Source organism: Rhinopithecus roxellana, chromosome 6 (assembly GCF_007565055.1).
Source record: "Rhinopithecus roxellana isolate Shanxi Qingling chromosome 6, ASM756505v1, whole genome shotgun sequence".
In the NCBI taxonomy this organism is placed as follows: Eukaryota; Metazoa; Chordata; class Mammalia; order Primates; family Cercopithecidae; genus Rhinopithecus; species Rhinopithecus roxellana.
Window position 1 is genome coordinate 54,342,053 of NC_044554.1, and position 21,757 is coordinate 54,363,809.

General features: G+C 46.4%; 1 protein-coding gene across 2 annotated transcripts; it reads right to left on the bottom strand.

The window, feature by feature from the left end:
• Window positions 1-220: 220 nt before the first annotated feature.
• TMEM213 (transmembrane protein 213) lies at window positions 221-7,755 on the bottom strand. Of its 2 annotated transcripts, none has more exons than XM_030931853.1 (3): window positions 7,540-7,755; window positions 4,151-4,219; window positions 221-2,575 (listed from the first exon to the last, which is right to left on the bottom strand). In XM_030931853.1, exons 1-3 carry the CDS (start codon window positions 7,619-7,621, stop codon window positions 2,406-2,408), a joined length of 321 nt encoding a protein of 106 aa, XP_030787713.1. In that variant the 5' UTR covers window positions 7,622-7,755; the 3' UTR covers window positions 221-2,405. The 2 variants fall into 2 exon arrangements, with proteins under 2 accessions (XP_030787713.1, XP_010354607.1); XM_010356305.2 differs by having other exon boundaries at window positions 1,686-2,575; window positions 4,151-4,222; window positions 7,540-7,724.
• Between the last annotated feature and the right edge of the window lie 14,002 nt (window positions 7,756-21,757).

The following is a 21,757-nucleotide window of genomic DNA, read 5'->3' on the forward strand; positions in this document are numbered from 1 at the left end:
TTTTGAGGCAAGGTCTCACTCTGTCCCCCAGGCTGGAGTGCAATGGCAAGATCAAAGCTCACTGCAGCCTCAACCTCCTGGGCTCAAATGATCTTCCCACCTCAGCCTCCCGAGTAGCTGGGACCACAGGCATGGGCCACCAGTCCCAAATAATTTTTTCCTATTTTTTGTAGAGATGGGGTTTCGCCATGTTGCCCAGGCTGGTCTCAAATTCCTGGGCTCAAGCAATCCTCCCATCTTGGCCTCCCAAAGTGCTGGAATTACGGGCGTGAGCCACCACATCCAGCCCAGATTACCTTTTTTAACTTATTGACAGATAAAGATCTGGTCTGCTGTAATCAAAAAATTTTCTGTTGAGAATAAATCTGAGAGGTAGCATCCTGGAAGTAGAACCATCAAACTATAGAACCATTTTCTTTACAGTCTCAAGGAAAAGAGTGGTTGTATTGATTCATTCTATCCTTTCTCTTGTGCAGATGAAAGAAAAGCAATTGACAAAATGCCTACATTTTAATGTGAGATGTCAGACTGCACATACTTTTCACTTCAAGGTAGTCTAAGAATCTGTGGGGTTCTCTGATATAAATACATGTTTTCTCGCAGAGGGCAGAAATTGCTTCATAAGGAGTCATTTTGTCCTTTCTTTCTTCTGATAAACCTGCCCTCTCCTCCTCTGCAAGGGTTCACAGTAATGTGCAACGTCCACGCTCCATGCTAAGTGACAATGACTGTAATTTGAGAGAGCAGTGACCAAACCATTGGCTCCTTCAGAGGCTGGCTATTTCAGCCATCTGGAGAAAAATGGAGGCTCCTAATGCCGAGTGAGGACCTTAAATCGTCTAGGGCAAAGACTCATTTGTTCGTTCATTCATTAATTCACCCATGCACTTGTTGGACAAACTTGAATAGGGTACTATGCCCCAGGCGGGTGAGGAAGGATAAACTGCGGAGGGGCCCATTCACAACAGCTGCACATCAGGGCAGAGCAGAAGTGTGCTAAGAGCACCAGCTCCAGGTCACCCAAGGATGACCAGGAAGGCTCCAGGCAGATCAAGCATTCAAGCTGGGTTTGGAGGAATATCCTTGATTCTGGAGGTGGAGTTGGGAAGCAGCCATCCCAGACAAGAAAATGGCAGCATAGAAGCTGAAGACACCAGGATGAGGAGTGGGCCAGTCAGAGTCCTTACTCCTGCATGTGCTGGGGGACAGATGGACTCCTACAAAGAGCTGAATGCTGGACTGAGAAGTTTTAGTCCTTAGGAGCTACTGATTGTTGCCAGCAGGAGGTGACAGCTCCTACCCTGGCAGCTGCCCATAGGAAGTGAAGAGCTGGGGAGGAAGATCCTCAAGGCAGTGAGGACAGAATGCAATATCCCTAGGGGAAGGCAGTGAGGGCCAGAACTAGGGCACCGGCGGGGAGAATGGGTGGGACAGGAGAGCCGTGGAAGATGGGATGAAGCCAGAAGGAGAGCCGGAGAAGGATTTGAGGTGGGTGAAGATGGTGGGAGTGCCAAGGGGATTCTCACATTTTTATTTTTAACTTTAAAAAATTTTTAATAGAGACAAGGTCTCGCCATCTTGCCTAGGCTGGTCTTGAATTTCTGAGCTAAAGTGATCCTCTTGTCTCAGTCTCTCAAAGTGCCGGGATTACAGGCATGAGCCACCACGCCCAACCAATCCTCACATTTTTATTTTGATACAGAGTCTCACTCTGTCCCCCAGGCTGGAGTGCAGTGGCATGATCTTGGTTCACTGCAACCTCCGCCTCCCAGGTTCAAGAGATTCTCCTGCCTCAGCCTCCCAAGTAGCTGGGATTACAGGTGTGCACCACCACACCTGGCTAATTTTTGTATTTTTAGTAGAGACAGGGTTTCACCATGTTGGCCAGGCTGATCTGGAACTCCTGACCTTGAGTTATCTGCCCAGCTCTGCCTTCCAAAGTGCTGGGATTACAGGCATGAACCACCGTACCTGACCGATTCTCACATTCTGAAATGACAGTTAAGCCCAGGACTCAAGTCAGGAAGAGAAGCCAATGACTTGGTTTTGGTGAGAAGGTTATGCATTTGTTTCTGAACATGTTGACAATGAGACTAAGTCATAGTTTCTTGTGCACCTCCCTTGGTGCCTAGAAGAAAGGTTAAAACAGGACAAATTCCAGAAGGACTATCTTGAGAGAGGAGTCACGTGGGCTCAGAAGGCCCAGGGGCCCTTGGGAGCAGCATGCAAGGGCAGCAGTGGCTTGCCTCACTTGGTTCTCCCGTTCTTTCTTCTTTCCCTTGTAAAAGTAACTGAAGCTTAAAGGTGAAAATGACTTAAATAATAGAAACCATGTTAGCCCTACTCCCCTTCCCCATTAGCCACAAATTGGTGGCGATCACCGTTTTGTGCACCGAGCCTGGGTCTCACGCTTGCAAGTCCTTGAGCTCATCTGGAGTCAGCTTCATCAGTTTGTCCACACAGAGCAGGATGAGGGTGAGGAACCAGAGGCTCCAGCCAACAGCCGCCGCGATCCAGCCGTACTCGTCCACTCCTGCGCGGCAGCACCGGGCTGCTTGTGGGCAGAAGTCCACGTCTGGTGGGGAAGGGAGAGTAAGGACGACGGCATGCACCACCAGTCCCACCAGGCTTCTCTACCATTAATATTAACAGAACAATCACAGCGCGGTAGCTGACACTGATGTGGGTCTACTATGTGCCATGCACTGTGCTGTGTGCTTTTACACATTAGCTTATGCCTTGCTCACAAAGTGACAGGTGCAATTTTTATTCCCATTTTACATGAAGAAACTGAGGGTGTAACTTGCCCAAGGTCACAAGATGGAAGAAGGAGAACTCAAACCAAGTCTGCAGGACTCTGAAGCCATACTCTTAACCTCTATGTATTATTCCCTAATACCCTTCCTTTTTTTTTTTTTTTTTTCTTTTTGAGACAGAGTCTCACTCTGTCACCCAGGCTGGAGTGCAATGGATGACAGAGTCTCACTCTGTCGCCCAGGCTGGAGCCAAGCAATGGAGGCTTGGCTCACTGCAACCTCCACCTTCTGGGTTCAAGCAATTCTCCTGCCTCAGCCTCCCAAGTAGCTGGGATTACAGGTGCGTGCCACCACACCTGGCTAATGTTTTGTGTTTTTAGTAGAGAAGGGGTTTCACCCTGTTGGCCAGGCTGGTCTCGAACTCCTGGTCTCAAGTGATCCACCTGCCTCAACCTCCCAAAGTGCTGGAATTACAGGCCTGACCCACCATGCCTGGCCTACCCTTCCTTTTAAGTGCCCAAGTTAATGCATTCGGTCATTCAGTGAGGGCAGGATAAAGGGAACCAGACAAAATAAAGCGAAACTTTCTTCTTTTCTTTTTGAGAGGGAGTCTCACTGTGTTGCCCCGGCTGGAGTGCAGTGGTGCAATCTTGGCTCACTGCAACCTCTGCCTCCCAGGTTCAAGCAATTCTTCTGTCTCAGCCTCCCTAGTAGCTGGCACTACAGGTGCATGCCACCACCTGTATTTTTTTGTATTTTTAGTAGAGACCTGATAATTTTTTTGTATTTTTAGTAGAGATGGGGTTTTACCATGTTGGTCAGGCTGGTCTCGAACTCCCGACCTCAGGTGATCTGCCCACCTCGGCTTCCCAAAGTGCTGGGATTATAGGCGTGAGCCACTGTGCCCAGCTGCAAAACTTTCTATTAGCTAGACATGCATAATAGTGGTTGCTCTATGGATTACTGAGCACCTTGTGGCTAGAAGTATGCAAGAACAGGAAGAACGTGCATAGAAGAAGAAGAAATATGTATGTCAAGGACAGCAAAACCAAGCTCTTGCATTGGGTGGAAGTTGGACTAGATGATTTTTTATGGCCTTTCCACCTGCAGACTTCTTCAAGCATTTGAACCTAGGGCATTGTTAGCTGCTGACCTGGGATGGGTCATTAAAGCGATCTGTGTCAAAGATTGTGCACCTAGATGGGGATCAGAGCCAAGAAAGCCTTTTAGACCTGCTCTGCAAATAGTTCTGGGACAAACCACACTGGTGCACAGGAAGGCCAAGAAGGCCCTTGGCCACTTGACACCAACCAACGGAAAGCAGGGAGGCCTTTGTTTCCCTCCCAGGCGGAGGGCCAGTTCTGGGGTTAGAGCAGTTGGCAGGAGAAGCTTACTGAGGCACAGCTCCAGGGTCCCAGGGTCTGGGTGGTGAGCGGTCAAGGTTGAGCTGTTGCTGCTGCTTGCTTCTGGAAGAAAAGATGGGAGATAGTCTCAGGCACTAGCAAAAGCCATTCCCAGGCATAGATTTTGAAATCTTTTTTGTAAATCAGTAGTGAGTATTATGAAAGTATTATAGAAGCTCCAGCATGGGCATATTGAGGCTTTCTGCAACAAAGCTAACTCCCTGTTATGGACGGAATTATGTTCCCCTCTCCCCAGTTTCATATGTTGAAGTCCTAACCCACAGTGTGATTGTATTTGAAGATGGGGCCTTCAAAGATGCAGTTAAGCTTAAATGAGGTCCTGTGCGTGGGCCCTAATCCAATATGGCAGGGTTCTTAGAAGACGAGGAAGAGGCCGGGTGCAGTGATTCATACCTGTAATCCCAGCACTTTGGGAGGCCGAGGTGGGCAGATCACCTGAGGTCAGGAGTTCGAGACCAGCCTGGCCAACATGGTGAAACCCCCATCTCTACTAAAAATACAAAAATGAGCCAGGCATGGTGGTGCATGCCTGTAATCCCAGCTACTTGGGAGGCTGAGGCAGCAGAATCGCTTGAACCCAGGAGGTGGAGGTTGCAGTGAGCTGAGATCACACCATTGCACTCCAGCCTGGGTGACAAGAGCGAAACTCCATCTAAAAAGAAGAAGAAGAAGAAGAAGAAACATTAGCAGCATACATGCACAGAGAAAAGTTCACGTGAGGACCCAGTGAGAAGGCATCTATCTGCAACCCAAGTAGGGAGGCCTCAGGAGAAATCAAGCAATCAACACCTTGATCTTGGACTTCCAGCCTCCAGAATGATGGCTGTCGAAGAAAATTAAACATCATACAAGCAAGCCCAGAGATTGCCAGAATACGCAGCACATAGATTGATTCGTGAGCAAGGAGTGGAAAGATAAAAAGGACTTCAGATGAATTCTTAAAGTCCTGTTGGCTTGAGGTGTGGGATTGGGTTAGGGATCTGAGGCATCCAGGTTCCTGTCCATAACTGACAATAAGAAGAGAGATGACCTCTAAGTTCATACCGTTCAATACAGCAGCCACTAGCTACTTGTGGTTGTTTAAATTTATTACAATTAAATTCAGTAAAAAACTCAGCTTCTTGGTTACATTAGACACATGCCAAGGGTTCCATTGCCATGTGTGAATAGTGGCTACCATATTGGAAGCACCATTCAGACATGGGATGTTTCCACTCTCAGTGTAAGTTCTATTATTAGACAGTGCTAATGCTGACCTAGGTAGATGGAAACCAAGAGATGGATTGGAAGAACCTTCCTAGAAATTATATTACTGTTCATTCTGCTTCTTTGGGAATGCAAAAAGGAAAAAAAAAGGTGGTGGGTGTGGAAACTCTCAAGGCTCCCCTGACTATGGGTCAGCGTGTCCTTCAAAGGTGCGTGTTGTCACACAGCAGGACGAGTTAAGAAGAAACCTGCTGTTTAGCTAAAACCATGAAATTGCTGCTGAGACTAATTTTATGCCACCCAACCCCCAAGCCACTCCAATGTCCTGCTTAAAGTATAGTAATTGCCTCGATGCAATCTGTTACTGTAAATTATTTACAGCTAAATGGCTTAGAGCCTGGTCTTTATTTGTTTTGGAGAAACTGATTCCTCACTCTTCTAATTTTCCTTATGACTCAAATAACTTCCTTGGCCCTGACTTTCATCTCACCTCTACACCTAGAATGGAAGTTGTCCTCTTCCAAAGTGAGTGGAAAAAAACCCCAGTCGGCTAAATGCTAGGGTTAGGTTCAAGCTTATGAAATTGCCATTGTTATAGGTCAAAATTGTTCGATATCAGCAATTTTCTATAGTTCAAATGGAATAGCCCCGGTGAAAATTCCTAAGAATTTAAACATCACCCTCCTCCCTTATAAGCAGAGCCAGAAGCGAGGGAGGGACTGGTCCACTTGGGGCTATTCCACAGGAAAAGCTGCTGGGAAGACCCAACAATTCAGTGCAGTTAAACTTGTCTTCTAATTTTCAGCTCCCATCACAAGCAAGGCACTGTCAGGGTAAGTAGAAAGAAACTCAGCACTCTAATTTGGGGAGGGGTGAAGCTGGAAAATAAAATGAATGTGCTTACCATAATTGCTGACATTCACTGTGTGCGTTCTATGGGTTATTTATTTTGTTGTTGTTATTGTTTTTTTTTTTTTTTTTTTGAGACAAAGTCTTGCTCTTTCACCCAGGCTGGGGTGCAGTGGCCCAATCTCAGCTCACTGCACGCTCCACCTCCCGGGTTCACACGATTCCCCTGCCTCAGCCTCCTGAGGCACCCGCCACCACGCGTGGCTAATTTTCTATGGGCTATTTCTAAGTTCTTTACATGAAATTATATCAATTCCTCTTGACAAGCACTATGATGGTCCCCATGAGATAAAGGAGGAAACTGGGCATAGAGAGGGAAAGTAGTTTGCTTGAGGTCGCATGGCTAGTGAGTCATAGAAGATGGAGTTGGATTCAGGCTCAGCAGCTCAAGAGCGCATGTCTTGAACCTCAACACCAACACCCCTGACAGTGGCTGCAGAAGAGAGTCTGAGGATGAGAGGGGCAGATACAGGACTCTGGGTTGCAGGGTTGGTTTTGGGAGCGGGAGAGTGTTGCAGGGCATAGAAAATGTGGTGGTGTTCTGAGGTGGCTGAGAACAAGATCAAAGCCAGGAGCGTGAGATGGTAACCAAGGTCCCTCTGCCATGAGTTGCAGACCCCGGCCTGGCAGGGCAAGGCAGGGGGTGTAGATCAGCCTTCCAGCCTCTGTCGGAAAACAGGGAGATAACCCACATTTCCAGTGCCCGCGGAGGCAGGAAGGTGGGAGACAGTGAATGGCAGCCCTCCTAGCAGTCAGGTTCTGTGAAAGTCGCAGAGAAAGTACAGGGGGCAGAGAGGGACGGAGGACTTAGGAAAGGGAAGGTCAGACACAAATGTGCACAGAGAGGATTGCAAAGCATGAGAGCTCAGTGGGGCTGAGAAGGAGCCTTCAGGACACAGTGGACCAAGAGATGTCATTTTGGTCCTCTGATGGGTGAGACTCCAGCAAATAACTTTTTCCTTTCTGTGTGGCAAAGGCCAAGAGAGGTGACTGCTCCTACCCTAGATGAGGAATTGAGTACCTGATCTCTGTCTTAGGCCAACCTAAGACCACCCCCACCCCAGCCCCACCTCCCACCCACTGCCTAATCCTTCAGATGAGAAAGTTCTGTTTCCTCCTTCCTTTGTGCAGGACCAACCCTGGCCAAAGAATCCTCCCCCTCCTCCTCCTTTCCCTCCCACCTCTCTTTTCCCTCCTTCCCTCCCCCTTCCCAGCCTGGCCATGAATAAAGCTCATAACGCTACCTGCCGAGCAAGCCGAGTGGAGGGAGGCAAAGGCCAGGCCGAGGATCAAGGCAGCCCGGGTGGCAGTGGGGAGGCTCTGCATGCTGGAAGCTGTGCTGAGTGCCGGGTGCAGGTGAGCCGGTCTCACAGAGTTGTGCTGAGTGCCTACTGCAGGTGAGCCGACTCCAGCCTGCAGGAGCTGGAAAGCAACTTATGCTGGGTGTTTGGGGGGAACACGACGGGGTGGAGCAAAGGAAACTTGGCCTGTCACACCTTCTCTCACCTCTCTAGAAGGGAAGCCAAACTGTTGGCTGAGGAAGGAAGGGAGGGGCAAGCTATGCCCTTCTCCCTTGAGCACAAATTTTGTCCTTATTGAGAAAAAAGGGGAGGATAAGAGAGATCTGTGTCATGCTGGTTCTTGGGACATGAGTTTGCTGCCTCTCCCATCTGCAGGTGTAGCATGGATGCTCAATTCCATTTGGTCCAATATTCATTGAGCACCTACTGTGTGCACTGATTGCACTATGCTGAAGTCGGGAGATATCTGCTCTCGAAGTGCGTTAATTACAAACACACATCATTCAACCCCCGAGCAGTGTTCCGGGAATGGCTTGGGAAGGATAAAGCACTGCGGGTTTCGACAGTGGAGGTCACATCTGCTGGTGGGACGCTTCAAGAAGAAAATGGCATTGGAGATGGGGCATGAGGGCTCACCCTGTAATCCCAGCACTCTGGGAGGCTGAGGCAGGTGGATCACTTGAAGTCAGGAGTTCAAGACCAGCCTGGCCAACATGGTGAAACCCCATCTCTAACAAAAATACAAAAATTAGCCAGGTGTGGGGGTGCATGCCTGTAGTCCCAGCTACTCAGGAAGCTGAGGCAGGAAAATCGCTTGAACCTGGAAGACAGAGGTTGCAGTGAGCTGAGATCCTGCCCCTGCATTCCAGCCTGGGTGACAGAGCAAGACTCTGTCTCAAAAAAGAATGGAAAGGAAAGGGAGGGGAGAGGAGGGGAGGGGAGGGGAGGGAAGAGAGAAAATGGCATTTGGCTCGGGCCTTGAAGAATGGCTAGAATTTTGACAGGGGGAGAGGGGAAGATGGCACTGTAGGTAGAGGGACAGATGAGTAAAGACCCAGAGGTAAGGAGGTGTCAGAGGTGGGCTGTACCAGCAGCACCTGGAAGCCCAGGTGAGCCGAGGCGGGTGAGGTGGGGAGGCTAGAGGAGAGCTGTGGACTGAGCTTCCGCGTGCCTGGTAGAGGAGTTTGAAACAAAGTCAGGAAGCAAAGGGGAAGGTTCTGTAGAGATTTCGAGCTGAGGAGTAACTTGACTCGAGTTCTGCATTCAGTCTAAATCATTTATTGAAAACCCACCATGTATATAAAAGGTCTTGGCTGGGCGCAGTGGCTCACGCCTGCAATCCCAGCACTTTGGGAGGCCAAGGCAAGCAGATCACGAGGTCAGGAGATGGAGACCATCCTGGCTAACACAGTGAAATCCCGTCTCTACTAAAAATACAAAATATTAGCCGGGCGTGGTGGTGGGCAGCTGTAGTCCCAGCTACTCGGGAGGCTGAGGCAGAAGAATGGTGTGAACATGGGAGGCGGAGCTTTCAGTGAGCCGAGATCGTACCACTGCACTCCAGCCTGGGCGACAGAGTGAGACTCTGTTTCAAAAAAAAAAAAAAAAGGTCTCATCCTAGGCTTTGGAGACTGAGATGACTGAGACATGGTTCTTCCCCTTGAGAACACAGTTCAGCAGGGAACCAAACCTGGAAGAAAGAAATTTGATGCAACCTGGCAAGACTCAAATAGCGGTACCTTCCACCGTGATGGGAATAAAAAGGAGGATGCGAAGCAATCTGCCTGAGAGGTGTAGGGGGAGGAATCACAAAGAAGTGATATTTGGGCTGGGTGCTGAAGTTTGTATGTGCAGATTAGAATTGGTGGGATTTTCAAGTCAAAGGAATAGCACCTATAAAGGCGAGGGAATCGTCTGTGTGCACACAGCCTGCCATGTGTGGATGTGTTCCTGCACATGTATGGGCCTGGGAAGGGTGAGGGGTGGACTCCAACTCTGTGGAAAGACATGGAAGGCGTGAGTAAGCCCCAAGGAAGGATTTCCTAGTGGAGTGTAACCGCCCAGGGGAGGCATTTTTTTTTCTAATTTGCTCAAAGATATAAAATAGTGGTGGCCTGTGTTCCTGGATTGGGGAATGGGGTCAACATGCCTAGGAAGGGTGATTTTCAGGCAGCGCACAGAAGTCCAGTTTAGGCATTACCACTAGTTGAACATTAAACAGTTGCATGCTAGGCCAGGCTCTTGGTATGGGGACCTGGGGGTGAGAAAGACCACACAGCCCTTGTGCTCAAGGAACTCAAGTTCCACACAGAGAGGACACCGCTTAGTAGAACAAACGCTGTCCTCAATGTTTTCCTCACAAGTAAACCCTGCAGTGAGCTTCACAGGGCAGGACTGATTTATCCGATGGGTACTAGGGATAACAGCAATGCATGGAATCCCCAAGATTTTCAAGGATCTCAAAAATGTTTGAGACCTGAGAAAATATTCTCGTATCCAAAATGTGAACAACAGACCAGGCATATTGGTACATGCCTGTCATCCCAGCACTTTGGGAGGCCGAGGTGGGAGGATCACTTGAGCCAGGGAGTTCAAGACCGGCCTGCACAACATAGTAAGAACCTTCCCCTCCCCCCCCAAAAAAAAACACAAAAAAAATTAGTTGGGTATGGTAGTGTGTACCTGTAGTCTCAGCTACTCAGGAGGCTGAGCGGGGAGGATCACTTGAGCCCAGGAGGTCAAGGCTGTGGTGAGCTGAGATGGCACCACTGCACTCCAGCCTGGGTGACACAGTGAAACTGTCCCCAAACAAACAAAAATTTGAACAACCAAAAACTGGGCAAAATAAATAATTGTTTCAAAAGCAGAGTTATACAGTTCATTTGAAATGTTTAAACGGAAATGATTGAATGTGGGAGGCTGGGTGCATTTTAATGTTTTTGACGTGAGCAGAGCCTGTCCCTCCTATGGAATCGGAACCTGAGGTATACAAACATGTAAGATGTCCTGCCTGGGGCTGTTGTTTTGGTGGATTGAACAGCATCCGTAGCCTGAGCTGAGACCATCCTATCAAGTCATATCAAGGAAAGCTTTTCTAGGGGGCAGTGGATGTGGAGGAGGAGATAATGGGTTGGCCCTCCCTCCCTATTTTATCATTGTTATGTGATGTCAGACTGTTTTAGATGAGCTGTTTGTAGGACAAACGTTCTATCTACAGATGGAAGAACTTTGTTATTCCAAAATAGTATAGGCTGGGCCAGACGTGATGGCTCATGCCTGTAATCCCAGCACTTTGGGAAGCTGAGGCAGGTGGATCATTTGAGGTCAGGAGTTCAAGACCAGCCTGAGCAACATGGTAAAACCCCATCTTTACTAAAAAAATACAGAAATATTAGCCAGGCATGGTGGTGCATGCCTGTAATCCCAGCTACTTGGGAGACTGAGGTAGGAGAATCACTTGAACCGGGGAGATGGAGGTTGTAGTGAACCGTGATTGCACCACTGCACTCCAGCCTTGGCAACAGAGCGAGACTCTGTCTCAAAAAAAAAAAAAAAAAAATAGGGTGGGCTGGACTGGCCACTGATAACTGTTAACCCCAAAGAAAGGGCTGTGTGTGTGTGGCCACTTTTTACTTTACGAGTGTCACCAGTATTTGCTGTTTTTAGCAGGTCTACAATTAATAACTCTGTGTGGCCCATTTCCTTACTCATACATTTTGCATCAGGTTTACTTTGGAGCGTGCACCAGGAAGTTGCCTTACTCAAAGCTAGACTTTCTCAAGACTTTTTTTTTTTTTTTTCGTTGAAATAGGTATTTGGTTACACATACTCTTTTAAAAGTTCAGGATGTCTGTGGCCAGGCGCCATGGTGGTGTTGGAGAGCGGGGGTAGCCAAGAGAGTGGGATTCCAGGGCTCTCACTGCTTCCAATTTCACCTGTTAACCCTGATAAGATTTCATGTGAGAAAGAAAAGAAGTAGGCAGAGAGTTTTCAGGGCTGAAAGATGGAAAACCTGCAGTCTGTGGCCTGGAATGGCCCAGGGAAGAATATTCCATGTTCATGAAGCTTCTCTTGCGATTCTGACAGGCCCCTTTGCCACTTGTCCATCTTGGGAAGTGACCTCTGACCTTGAACTTGAGTTTTTCATCTCTGGTTAACCCAAAATCCATTCAGAGGAGAATTGTGGCCCTAACCAAGCCTGTGCCTGCCAAGCCCCAGCTCCCTCATAGAGATGGGGTTGACGGCTCTTCTTGCTCCTGGCTCTGTCAGGATCTGTTTTTACAAAATAATGTCAGGCTCTGGGTGCTTGTGGGACCGAAACATCTAGATGTGGACCTGAGCAGCACTTAGTCTGTGGAGGAGTTAACCTCATTCCCTGCCCCTCAGTGATGGGTCTGTAACTTGGAGAGAACAAGAAGTTCCCTTTTAGGGAACCTTGAGAACTATAGCTGTTAAGCTCATGCCATAGAGTTAGTTGATCAAAGTAAGAAAGTCAGCAAGGAAGTCCTGGAGTCCACCATTTGGAATCATTTTTGAACACTTCCCGGGATGATTAATTCAGCTTGTTCAAAATTGCACTGGGAGGCGGTGCAGCTATGGTCCAGACAGGTGGAGGTTAACAAAAAGGGGGTCCTTCCTCTTGGCAAAAGCAACCTTCCACCTGGGTCCTGTATCTTATTCCCTGCCATATTCTCTGAAGTATATTTCTTAATTTCCAAACATACGGAGGTTTTCTAGTTATCTTTTTGTTATTGATTTTTAGCTTAGTTGCACTGTGATCTGCGAATATACTTTGATGATTTCTATTTTTTGATGTTATTTAAAAGACACCATATGACCAATTTTTGTCTTGAAAAGAATGTGTCATGCAGTCGTGGGGTCAGTGTTCTGGGTAATCCATTAGATCAAGAGTGCTAATTGTGTGGTGCAGAACATCTATGTTTTTCCTGTCTTTTAAAAATTTGGTCTAATTATTCTATTGAATACCGAGATGATTGTGGGTTTCTTTCTTCCCTGTAGTTTTGTCAACTTTTGCATTAAATATTTGAGGCAGTAACTGAGGTACAAACCAATACAGAATTTTGACACCTTCCTGGCAAATTGAACCTTCTTTTAAAAAATCATTTTGTAATATCCCTCCTCTCTCTCTCTCTTTTTTTTTTTTTTTTTTTTTGAGATGGAGTCTCTCTCTGTCGTCCAGGCTGGAGTGCAGTGGCGCGATCTCGGCTCACTGCAACCTCCACCTCCCCGGTCTAAGCAATTCTCCTTCTTCAGTCTCCCGAGTAGCTGGGATTATAGGCGTGTGCCACCACACCTGGGTAATTTTTGTATTTTTGGTAGAGACAGGGGTTTCACCATGTTGGCCAGGCTGGTCTTGAACTCCTGACCTCAGGTGATTTACCTGTTTCAGCCTCCCAAAGTGCTGGGATTATAGGTGTGAGCCACTGCACCCAGCCTTCTTGATTTCTAGTAATGCTTTTTGCCATAAACTTTACTTTGTCTGATATTTGTTTTTCTGTGTTTTACTCTGGATATTGCCTTCTGCCCAATCTTTTATTAAATCTCTTGTCATCTGTATCTAATCCTGTTTTATAACTATGAATTGGATTCTTAATTTCGATTATCTTAGTTTTAGTTCCAGAATTTCCATCCTGTTCTTTTTTATATTTTTTCTCTGCCAAACTATTCAGTCCTGTTTTTCATCTTCATAAACGGAGGGGATATAATTCCTTTAAAATCTGTGTCTGATAACCTCAGTCTTTGCCATTCTTCTCCCATTCATTTATTTCCATTCTCTATTATTTCTGCTGTTTTCATTCATGTGGTCATGTTTCTTTGCATACCTGGTTATTTTTTATTGTGGGCAAAATTGCAGTTACAGACTGTTGTTTATGGAAATAACCTGAGACCTAGGATAATGCTTTCTTCCTGTAGACATGATTTTTGTTGTTGTTGCTTTAATTGAGTGCTTGGGGGCAACAAAAATCTGCTATCATGTCATTCCAGTCTCAGGAATTGAGATGATGTGTGTCAGTTTATTTTGGAAACTTTTCCTTCTGTGGTGTAGCCCTTTAGAAGTTTTATCCCCAAGGAAATACCAAAGATGAGCGCAAAAATGCATATCCAAAGTTCTCCATGTCAATATTAACAGTGTTTGTAAAAGTGAAAGCTTGGAAGCAGCTTATAATGAAATAAAGGGTAGCTATTAAAACTGTTTTTGGGACCGGGTATGGTGGCTCACACCTATAATCCCAGCATTTTGGAAGGGCAAGGTGGGCTGATCACCTGGGGTTAGGAGTTCGAGACCAGCCTGGCCAACATGGCAAAACCCCATCTCTACTAAAAATACAAAAATTAGCCAGACCTGGCGGTATGTGCCCGTAATCCCAGCTACTCAGGAGGCTGAGGCAGGAGAATCGCTTGAACCCAAGAGGTAGAGGTTGCAGTGAGCCGAGATCACGCAACTGCAGTCCAGCCTGGGTTACAGAGCAAGACTCCATCTCAAAAAACAACAGCAACAGCAACAGCAACAACAAGAAACATTCTTGGGTAACATTTAATTACTTGGGAAAACATTTACCATAGTGTACAAAACAGAAAAAGCAGGATATAGATCTTCATGTCAATATAACTCCAGTTTTGTAATACATACCCGTATACAATGAAAAATGTTTGGAATGAATCCTCTCAAAATGTTAGTAGTGGTCATATCTAGGATGTACAATTTTGGGTGATTTTAATTTTGTTTTTAATACTTTTTTGTGTTTCCATTTTAAAATAATGAATGTGTATATTATTTTTATGATCAAGAAATAAAATCAAGTTAATACTTTGTTTTTTGAGACAGAGTCTTGCTGTGTCACCCAGGCTGGAGTGCAGTGGCACAATCTAGGCTCACTGCAACCTCTGCCTCCCCGGTTCTACTGATTCTGGTGCCTCAGCCTCCCGAGTCGCTGGGATCACAGGCGCCCGCCATTATGCCTGGCTAAGTTTTGTTGTTGTTGTTGTTGTTTGAAACAGAGTTTTGCTCTTGTTGCCCAAGCGGGAGTGCAATGGCATGATCCCAGCTCACCGCAACCCCTGCTTCCCAGGTTCACGCAATTCTCCTGCCTCAGCCTCCCAAGTAGCTGGGATCATAGGCATGTGCCACCATGACCAGCTAATTTTGTGTTTTTAATAGAGATGGATTTCTCCATGTTGGTCAGGCTGGTCTCAAACTCCCAACCTCAGGTGATCCACCCGCCTCGGCCTCTTAAAGTGCTGGGATTACAGGCGTGAGCCACTATACCCAGCCTAAGTTAATACATTCTTAAATATTATCTCACAGGAAAGCAATATAGTCACAATGAAGCAGATAGATTTTAAGTATCTGTACCATTACCTGGGAAAAATGTTCAATATCAGGGAATCTTCTTTTCCATAAAAATCAAACAAACAAACAAACAAACAAAAAACAAGCTGGCCAGGCACGGTGGCTCATGCCTGTAATCCTAGCACTTTGGAAGGCTGAGGTGGGTGGATCACTTGAGATCAGGAGTTCAAGACCAGCCTGGCCAATATGGTAAAACCCCATCTCTACTAAAAATACAAAAACTAGCCAGGCATGATGGTGGGCACCTGTAATCCCAGCTACTCAGGAGGATGAGGCAGAAGAATCGCTTGAACCCAGGAGTTTGCAGTGAGCCGAGATCGTACCACTGCACTCCAGCCTGAGCAACACAGCAAGACTCTGTCTCAAAAAGAAAAACAAAAAACAAAACACAAAACACAACAAAACAAAAAAACTTAAGCTTTAAGTTTCCCATGGTGCAGATTACTGCCTATCACCTGTCGTAGCCTCTGCTCTTGGAGTGCTCATGGTCACAACGGAATGTACAGACATATCCATGAATGGTCAGGACACAAAGAAGACTAGAAAGAAGACACAGGATATAACATCGGATTGCAATGAGAATCTCAGTGTTGGAAAAGGACCTCAGAGACCATCTGGGCCAATCTTTAACCTCGAAGAACGCCCTCTGTAATAATTTGTTTTCACACTGCTAATAAAGACATACCCGAGACTGGGTAATTTGTAAAGAGGTTTAATGAACTCACAGTTCCACATGGCTGGGGAGGCCTCACAATCATGGCAGAAGGCAAAGGAGAAGCAAAGGCACATCTTACATGGTGGCAGACAAGAGAGCATGTGCAGGGGAACTCCCATTTATCAAGCCATCAGATCTTTTTTTTTTTTTTTTTTTTTTTGAGACAGAGTCTTGCTCTGCCACCCAGGCTGGAGTGCAGTGGCCGGATCTCAGCTCACTGCAAGCTCCGCCTCCCGGGTTTACGCCATTCTCCTGCCTCAGCCTCCCGAGTAGCTGGGACTACAGGCGCCCGCCACCTCGCCCGGCTAGTTTTTTGTATTTTTAAGTAGAGATGGGGTTTCACCATATTAGCCAGGATGGTCTCGATCTCCTGACCTCATGATCCGCCCGTCTCGGCCTCCCAAAGTGCTGGGATTACAGGCTTGAGCCACTGCGCCCGGCCAAGCCATCAGATCTTGTAAGACTCATTTCCTATTATGAGAACAGCACGGGAAAGACCCGCCCCCATGATTCAATTACCTCCCACCGGGTCCCTCCCACGACAAGTGGGGATTATGAGAGCTACAATTCAAGATGACATTTGGGTGGGGACACAGACAAATCATATCACTTTCCTATAAAGAAAGTAGCACATTATAGAGTTTGGTATAGCTGCATTTGACCTGTCCTGCTTCTTAAGGTCGTTAGTTGGACTTCTGCCTCAAGGACTGGTTTCTTACTAATTTTTAAGACAGCCAGCTCTTCTATGGGATAGCAACAGATCTAGCCCAGATAGAAAAGTTTGTGAGTTATTGGCATCAAACAGGTAAGGGCATTTTAAGGTGAAGTTAATAAACAGTTGGAAGGGAGGGCTTTTCAGCTCTCAACTCTATGATTGGAAATTTCTGGTTCTCTACAAATAGTCTTATCATTTGTGCAGAATATTTCTGTTGGCACAACAATCTGAGCCTGTGGTCAGATTCATCTTTTGTTTAATAAACAGATATGTTTGTTCTCAAAGAGTAACTTTAAGCTAAAGTTTTTGGAAATAAGCTGCAGGTTTGTGATAAATATTCTGCCAATTTTTCTTCTCCAGTTTTGTTCACGTACAACTGAAAGGAACCAGATAGTCAAGTCAATGATTTTTTTTTTTTTTTTTTTTTTTTTTTTTTTTTTTTTTTGAGACAGAGTCTCGCTCTATTGCCCGGGCTGGAGTGCAGTGGCCAGATCTCAGCTCACTGCAAGCTCTGCCTCCCGGGTTTATGCCATTCTCCTGCCTCAGCCTCCCGAGTAGCTGGGACTACAGGCGCCTGCCACCTCGCCTGGCTAGTTTTTTGTATTTTTTAGTAGAGACGGGTTTCATAGTATTAGCCAGGATGGTCTCGATCTCCTGACCTCGTGATCCACCCGTCTCGGCCTCCCAAAGTGCTGGGATTACAGGCTTGAGCCACTGCACCCGGCCAGTCAAGTCAATGATTGTTTGGATCTGTCTTCCAAACATCCAAAGACCTCTCTCTCACTGCGTTTTCTGGCCTCTTCTACAACTTTCCTTCATTCTCTTTCTCTTTTTACTTTTTCCTTTTTTAAGACAGAATCTCACTCTATTGCCCAGGCTGGAGTGCAGTGGTGTGATCACAACTCACTGTAGCCTCCACCTCCTGGGGCTCAAGCCATCCTCCTGCCTCAGCCTCCTGGGGCTCAAGCCATCCTCCTGCCTCAGCCTCCTAAGTAGCTGGGACTACAAGCATGTACCACCACACCCAGATAATATTTTTTATTTTGGTAGAGATGAGGTCTTGCTCTGTTACCCAGGCTAGTCTCGAACTCCTGGGTGTAAGCCATCCTCCCGCCTCAGCCTCTGGAAATGCTAGGATTACAGGTGTGAGTCACTGCGCCTGGCCTCTTTTTTCTTTTTTGAAAATGCTTTGTCCATGTTTCATTTTATTTATGTATTTATTTAGAGACAGGGTCTTGCTATGTTGCCTAGGTTGGAGTACAGTGGCTATTAGCAGGTATTACGGCCTCAAACTCCTGGGCTCACAGTGTATTATGGCCTCGAACAATCACAGTGTATTATGGCCATGAACTCCTCGGCTCAAGTGATCCTCCCACCTCAGCCTCCTTAGTAGCTCGGGCTACAGGTATGCACTACCATGCCTAGCTCCTCACCTTCTCTTGTCCAGCTGCCTCTAGGTTGGTTGGTTGGTTGGTTGGGAACATAAGAGTCCTGAGTCAAGAGTCCTGGATTCCAGTTTTCATGTTGTTACTTGGAGTGTGACCTTGGAGAAGTCATGTAATCTTGGTGTCGATGCGACTTTCTAGGAGGGGAACACAAGGGGAAAAATCCTTCCATCATTTGTGGGGAGACTTTTCTCTGGGGTCCGCAGGACTCTGCAGAGGGGATACATGATGCCCAGAAGGGGTTTTGCTATGTATAGTTCCTAACACAAAGGGATGTTAAGTCCTGTGAGAAACAACTGGAAAGCTACCGTGATGCCATGAAAAGACCCTGAAATGCAGAGCCTTGAGTTCTGCTTCCAGAGGACCTTAGGCAAATCGCATCCGCTCCCTGGAGTTCTATTTTCTCATCTCTAAAGTAAGGAGACTGAATCAGATTATCTCGAAGTTTCTTCTAGTGGTAGATTTCTATGACTCTGTAGTCAATGCAAGATATTAAATGGAGAAAGAAGAGAAACAAGTCAGTACATTTAAATGATTAGTTTTTTCTTTTTTAGAAAGTGGAGGTGGAAATCTTGGTAAGAAACTTACTTGTGTAATTGAGAGTAAATATTATTATGGAAAAGGCAAATAATTGAGGAGGTGCTCCCAAGTGAAAAACTTAGGCTAGGGCCGGGTATGGTGGCTCATGCCTGTAATCCCAGCACTTTGGGAGGCCGAGGTGGGAGGGTTGTTTGAGCCCAGGGGTTTGAGACCAGCCTGGGCGACATAGGCAGAATCCCTCTCTCTCAATCTTAGGCTGTAGGTAAAAAATCCATCCATGATAAACTTCAGGGCATTCTGTTATCTCTCTTTTTTTTTGTTTTCCTGAGACAAGGTCTCACTCTGTCGCCCAGGCTGGAGTGCAGTGGTGCAATCTTCATTCACTGCAGCCTCCACCTCCCTGGCTCAAGCGATCCTCCCACCTCAACCTCCTCAGTAGCTAAGACTATAGGTGCATGCCACAAAGCCCAGCTAAGTTTATTTTTTGTAGAAACAGAGTCTCGCTATGTTGCCCAGGGTGGTTTCAGACTCCTGGGCTCAAGCAGTCCTCCCACCTCGGCCTCCCAAAGTGTTGGGATTACAGGTATGAGCCTTCATGCCCAGCCCATTCTGTTCTCTTTATGTTAAAACTTCATTTTCCTAAATCTCATTTCCAGTTCCTCCGTGATGTGGCAAGTGAAGACAGGTATGAAAGGAATGTAAAGCAGCTTTGCTCTGAAGAGAAGAAGAGAGAGACACAGCCAAGGTACGCTGAGGTGGAGAACAGGGAAGCTGGAGGGCTCCGTGGTGGAGGAGGATCTTCTCCTAAGGAATGAGGTGGTCGTGTGCTGAGGGGTGTGGGGAGGAGCAGAGAGTAGAGGAGAGTGGAGCTGTCTGAGAGCCACTGGGAGGGCTCTGTGTCCTAGGACGTGATCTAGAAGACAGAAAGTGGTAGAACAGCAGGAAATGCCCCACTGACGTTGGATGGCAGCAGTGAGCACTGAGACACATTCCTGGAAAAAGTCATGGCCAGGAGAAAGTGGAAATGTGCATGGCAGGGACGATCCTGGTTCCAGCATCCGTAGATTTGATCTCAGTGTGCTGATTCATGAACTCTTGGACCTTACTATCAATGAATTGCATTCAGTGACCTTACTATCAATGAATTGCATGTGTGTGTTCGTGTGTGTGTGTGTTCGTGTGTGTGTGTGTGTGCATACAATGGAGGAAGTTGAATGCCATTCCCTCTTTTTTTTTTTTTTAGCAACCTCAAATCATTCTTTTCTGTCTCAAGCACTTTGTTTATGAGTGCGTATTGTAAAGGATGGTGGGTGGCAGAGTCAGTGCCTGGCCAGCAGTGAAGAAGTATTCAGCTTGGCCGGGTGCAGTGGCTCACACCTGTAATCCCAGCACTTTGGGAGGCCGAGGCAGGTGGATTGCTTGAGGTCAGGAGTTCGAGACCAGCCTGGCTAACATGGTGAAACCCTGTCTCTACTAAAAATACAAAAAATTAGCCAGGCGTAGTGGTGCGCACCTGTAGTCCTAGCTACTCAAGAGGCTGAAGAAGGAGAATCACTTGAATCCAGGAGGTGGAGGTTGCAGTGAGTTGAGATCACGCCACTGCACTCCAGCCTGGATGACAGAGCAAGACTCCACACCCCACTCCAAAAAAAAAAAAAAAAGAAAGAAAGAAGTTTTCAGCTTGAGTGGATGATAAAATAAATTATTTGAATGAAGGCTGTCTGGAGGGAATTCAGTTCAGAAAAATCAGATGCTGTTTTTAGAAAAGTCAGATTGTTACTTTTCCAGCTAGATTATTATTTTTGGATTAATTTGTCCTTTGTCATTTTCTAAATTACAATGATCTCCTCCTGTAAATTGATCTTGTACAGCTGAACATGTGATCGTGCGCAATAGTTTCCTAATCCTGGGTACAAGGATGTGAGAACACAGGAAACCCTGTGTCTAAAGGAATGCCTGCTTTAAGGCACGTAAGTGGAATGCTCATCTCTTCACCCTCAAGAGCCATTCTGTAGAAAGTCCTCAGGGCATGAAAGTGCCTTGCCAGGGACCTTTGAGGCCAAGTGTAAAGCATTTGGAACTGGCAGTGTGCCCCAGACTTATCTAAGGAATGGAACAGTGGCCTGAAACACCAAATGTCAAAAGCAATGTTAGTCTGGATAATATAGAGGATCGATTCTGCCCTAAGAAAGTTGTTTCTCTCAAGACCTAATGCTGAATTTAAATATTATTTTCCTTCGAAGTATTGAGTTGACTTTGAGAGTATATAAAAATATTATGTTTAGGCTGGGCGCGGTGGCTCACGCCTGTAATCCCAGCACTTTGGGAGGCCGAGGCGGGCGGATCACGAGGTCATGAGGTTGAGACCACCCTGGCTAACACAGTGAAACCCCATCTCTACTAAAAATACAAAAAGTTAGCTGGGCAAGTTAGCTGGTGGGCGTCTGTAGTCCCAGCTACTCAGGAGGCTGAGGCAGGAGAATGGCGTGAACCCGAGAGGCGGAGCTTGCAGTGAGCCGAGATCGCACCACCGCACCCCAGCCTGTATGACAGAGCGAGACTCAGTCTCAAAAAAAAAATTTATATATATATATAATGTTATATATAATGTTTAATGATTCGTAGGAGGATTCCTTTCTTTTTAAAAAATTCAATGACACAAATAATTAGAGAAATAAGGCTGTATTATCTGGCTTTGGGCAAGTCACTTAGCCTTACTGTGTCTTACTTTTCTGCAAGAGTGGATTGGACTAAATCATCTATAACTGACCTGCCAACAGACACCCTTTTGGGGGCCAGAGCTATGTTTGGTTCTTCTCTCCTCCTTTCCTTCTTCCTTTACTCTTGAGCTTCACAGTAGGGAACTTAGAAAATTTACTCTGGTTTTGGACAAATTGGACTGTGTTTGCTAACGCTTGGCCTGTTTCAACTTTCCAAGAATCAGCAATGCTATGAAATGTTGCACATAAAAAAATGGAGCTCAGACGGGAAACTTCTAGAGAAATGTCAAAGATGTCATGGTTCAAAGAGATTGTCTCAAATGTACCTCATGGGTAAGAAAAAGTAGGAGTTCCCATTTTAAAAGTTATTTTTATGAGACAGGGTCTTACTCTATCACCTTGGCTGGAGTACAGTGGCACAATCATGGCTCATTGCGGCCTTGCACTCCTGAGCTCAAGTGATTCTCCCGCCTCAGTCTCCTGAGTAGCTGGGACTACAGGTGTGCACCTCTATGCCCGGCTAATTTTTAAATTTTTTGTATAGATGAATTCTCACTATTCTGCCCATGCTGGTCTCAAACTCCTGGGCTCAAGCGATCCTCCTGCTTCAGCCTCCTAAAGTGATGAAATCACAGACATGAGCCATGTGCCTGG

Excerpts from the sequence above, each read along its gene's own strand:
- TMEM213 (XM_010356305.2), bottom strand. The coding sequence starts at position 7,621 with ATGCAGAGCCTCCCCACTGCCACCCGGGCTGCCTTGATCCTCGGCCTG. Across the intron at positions 4,223-7,539 it reads CCACTCGGCTTGCTCGGCAG|AAGCAAGCAGCAGCAACAGC; the intron begins GTAGCGTTATGA and ends CTTTTCTTCCAG. Across the intron at positions 2,576-4,150 it reads GACCCTGGAGCTGTGCCTCA|ACGTGGACTTCTGCCCACAA; the intron begins GTAAGCTTCTCC and ends CTTCCCCACCAG.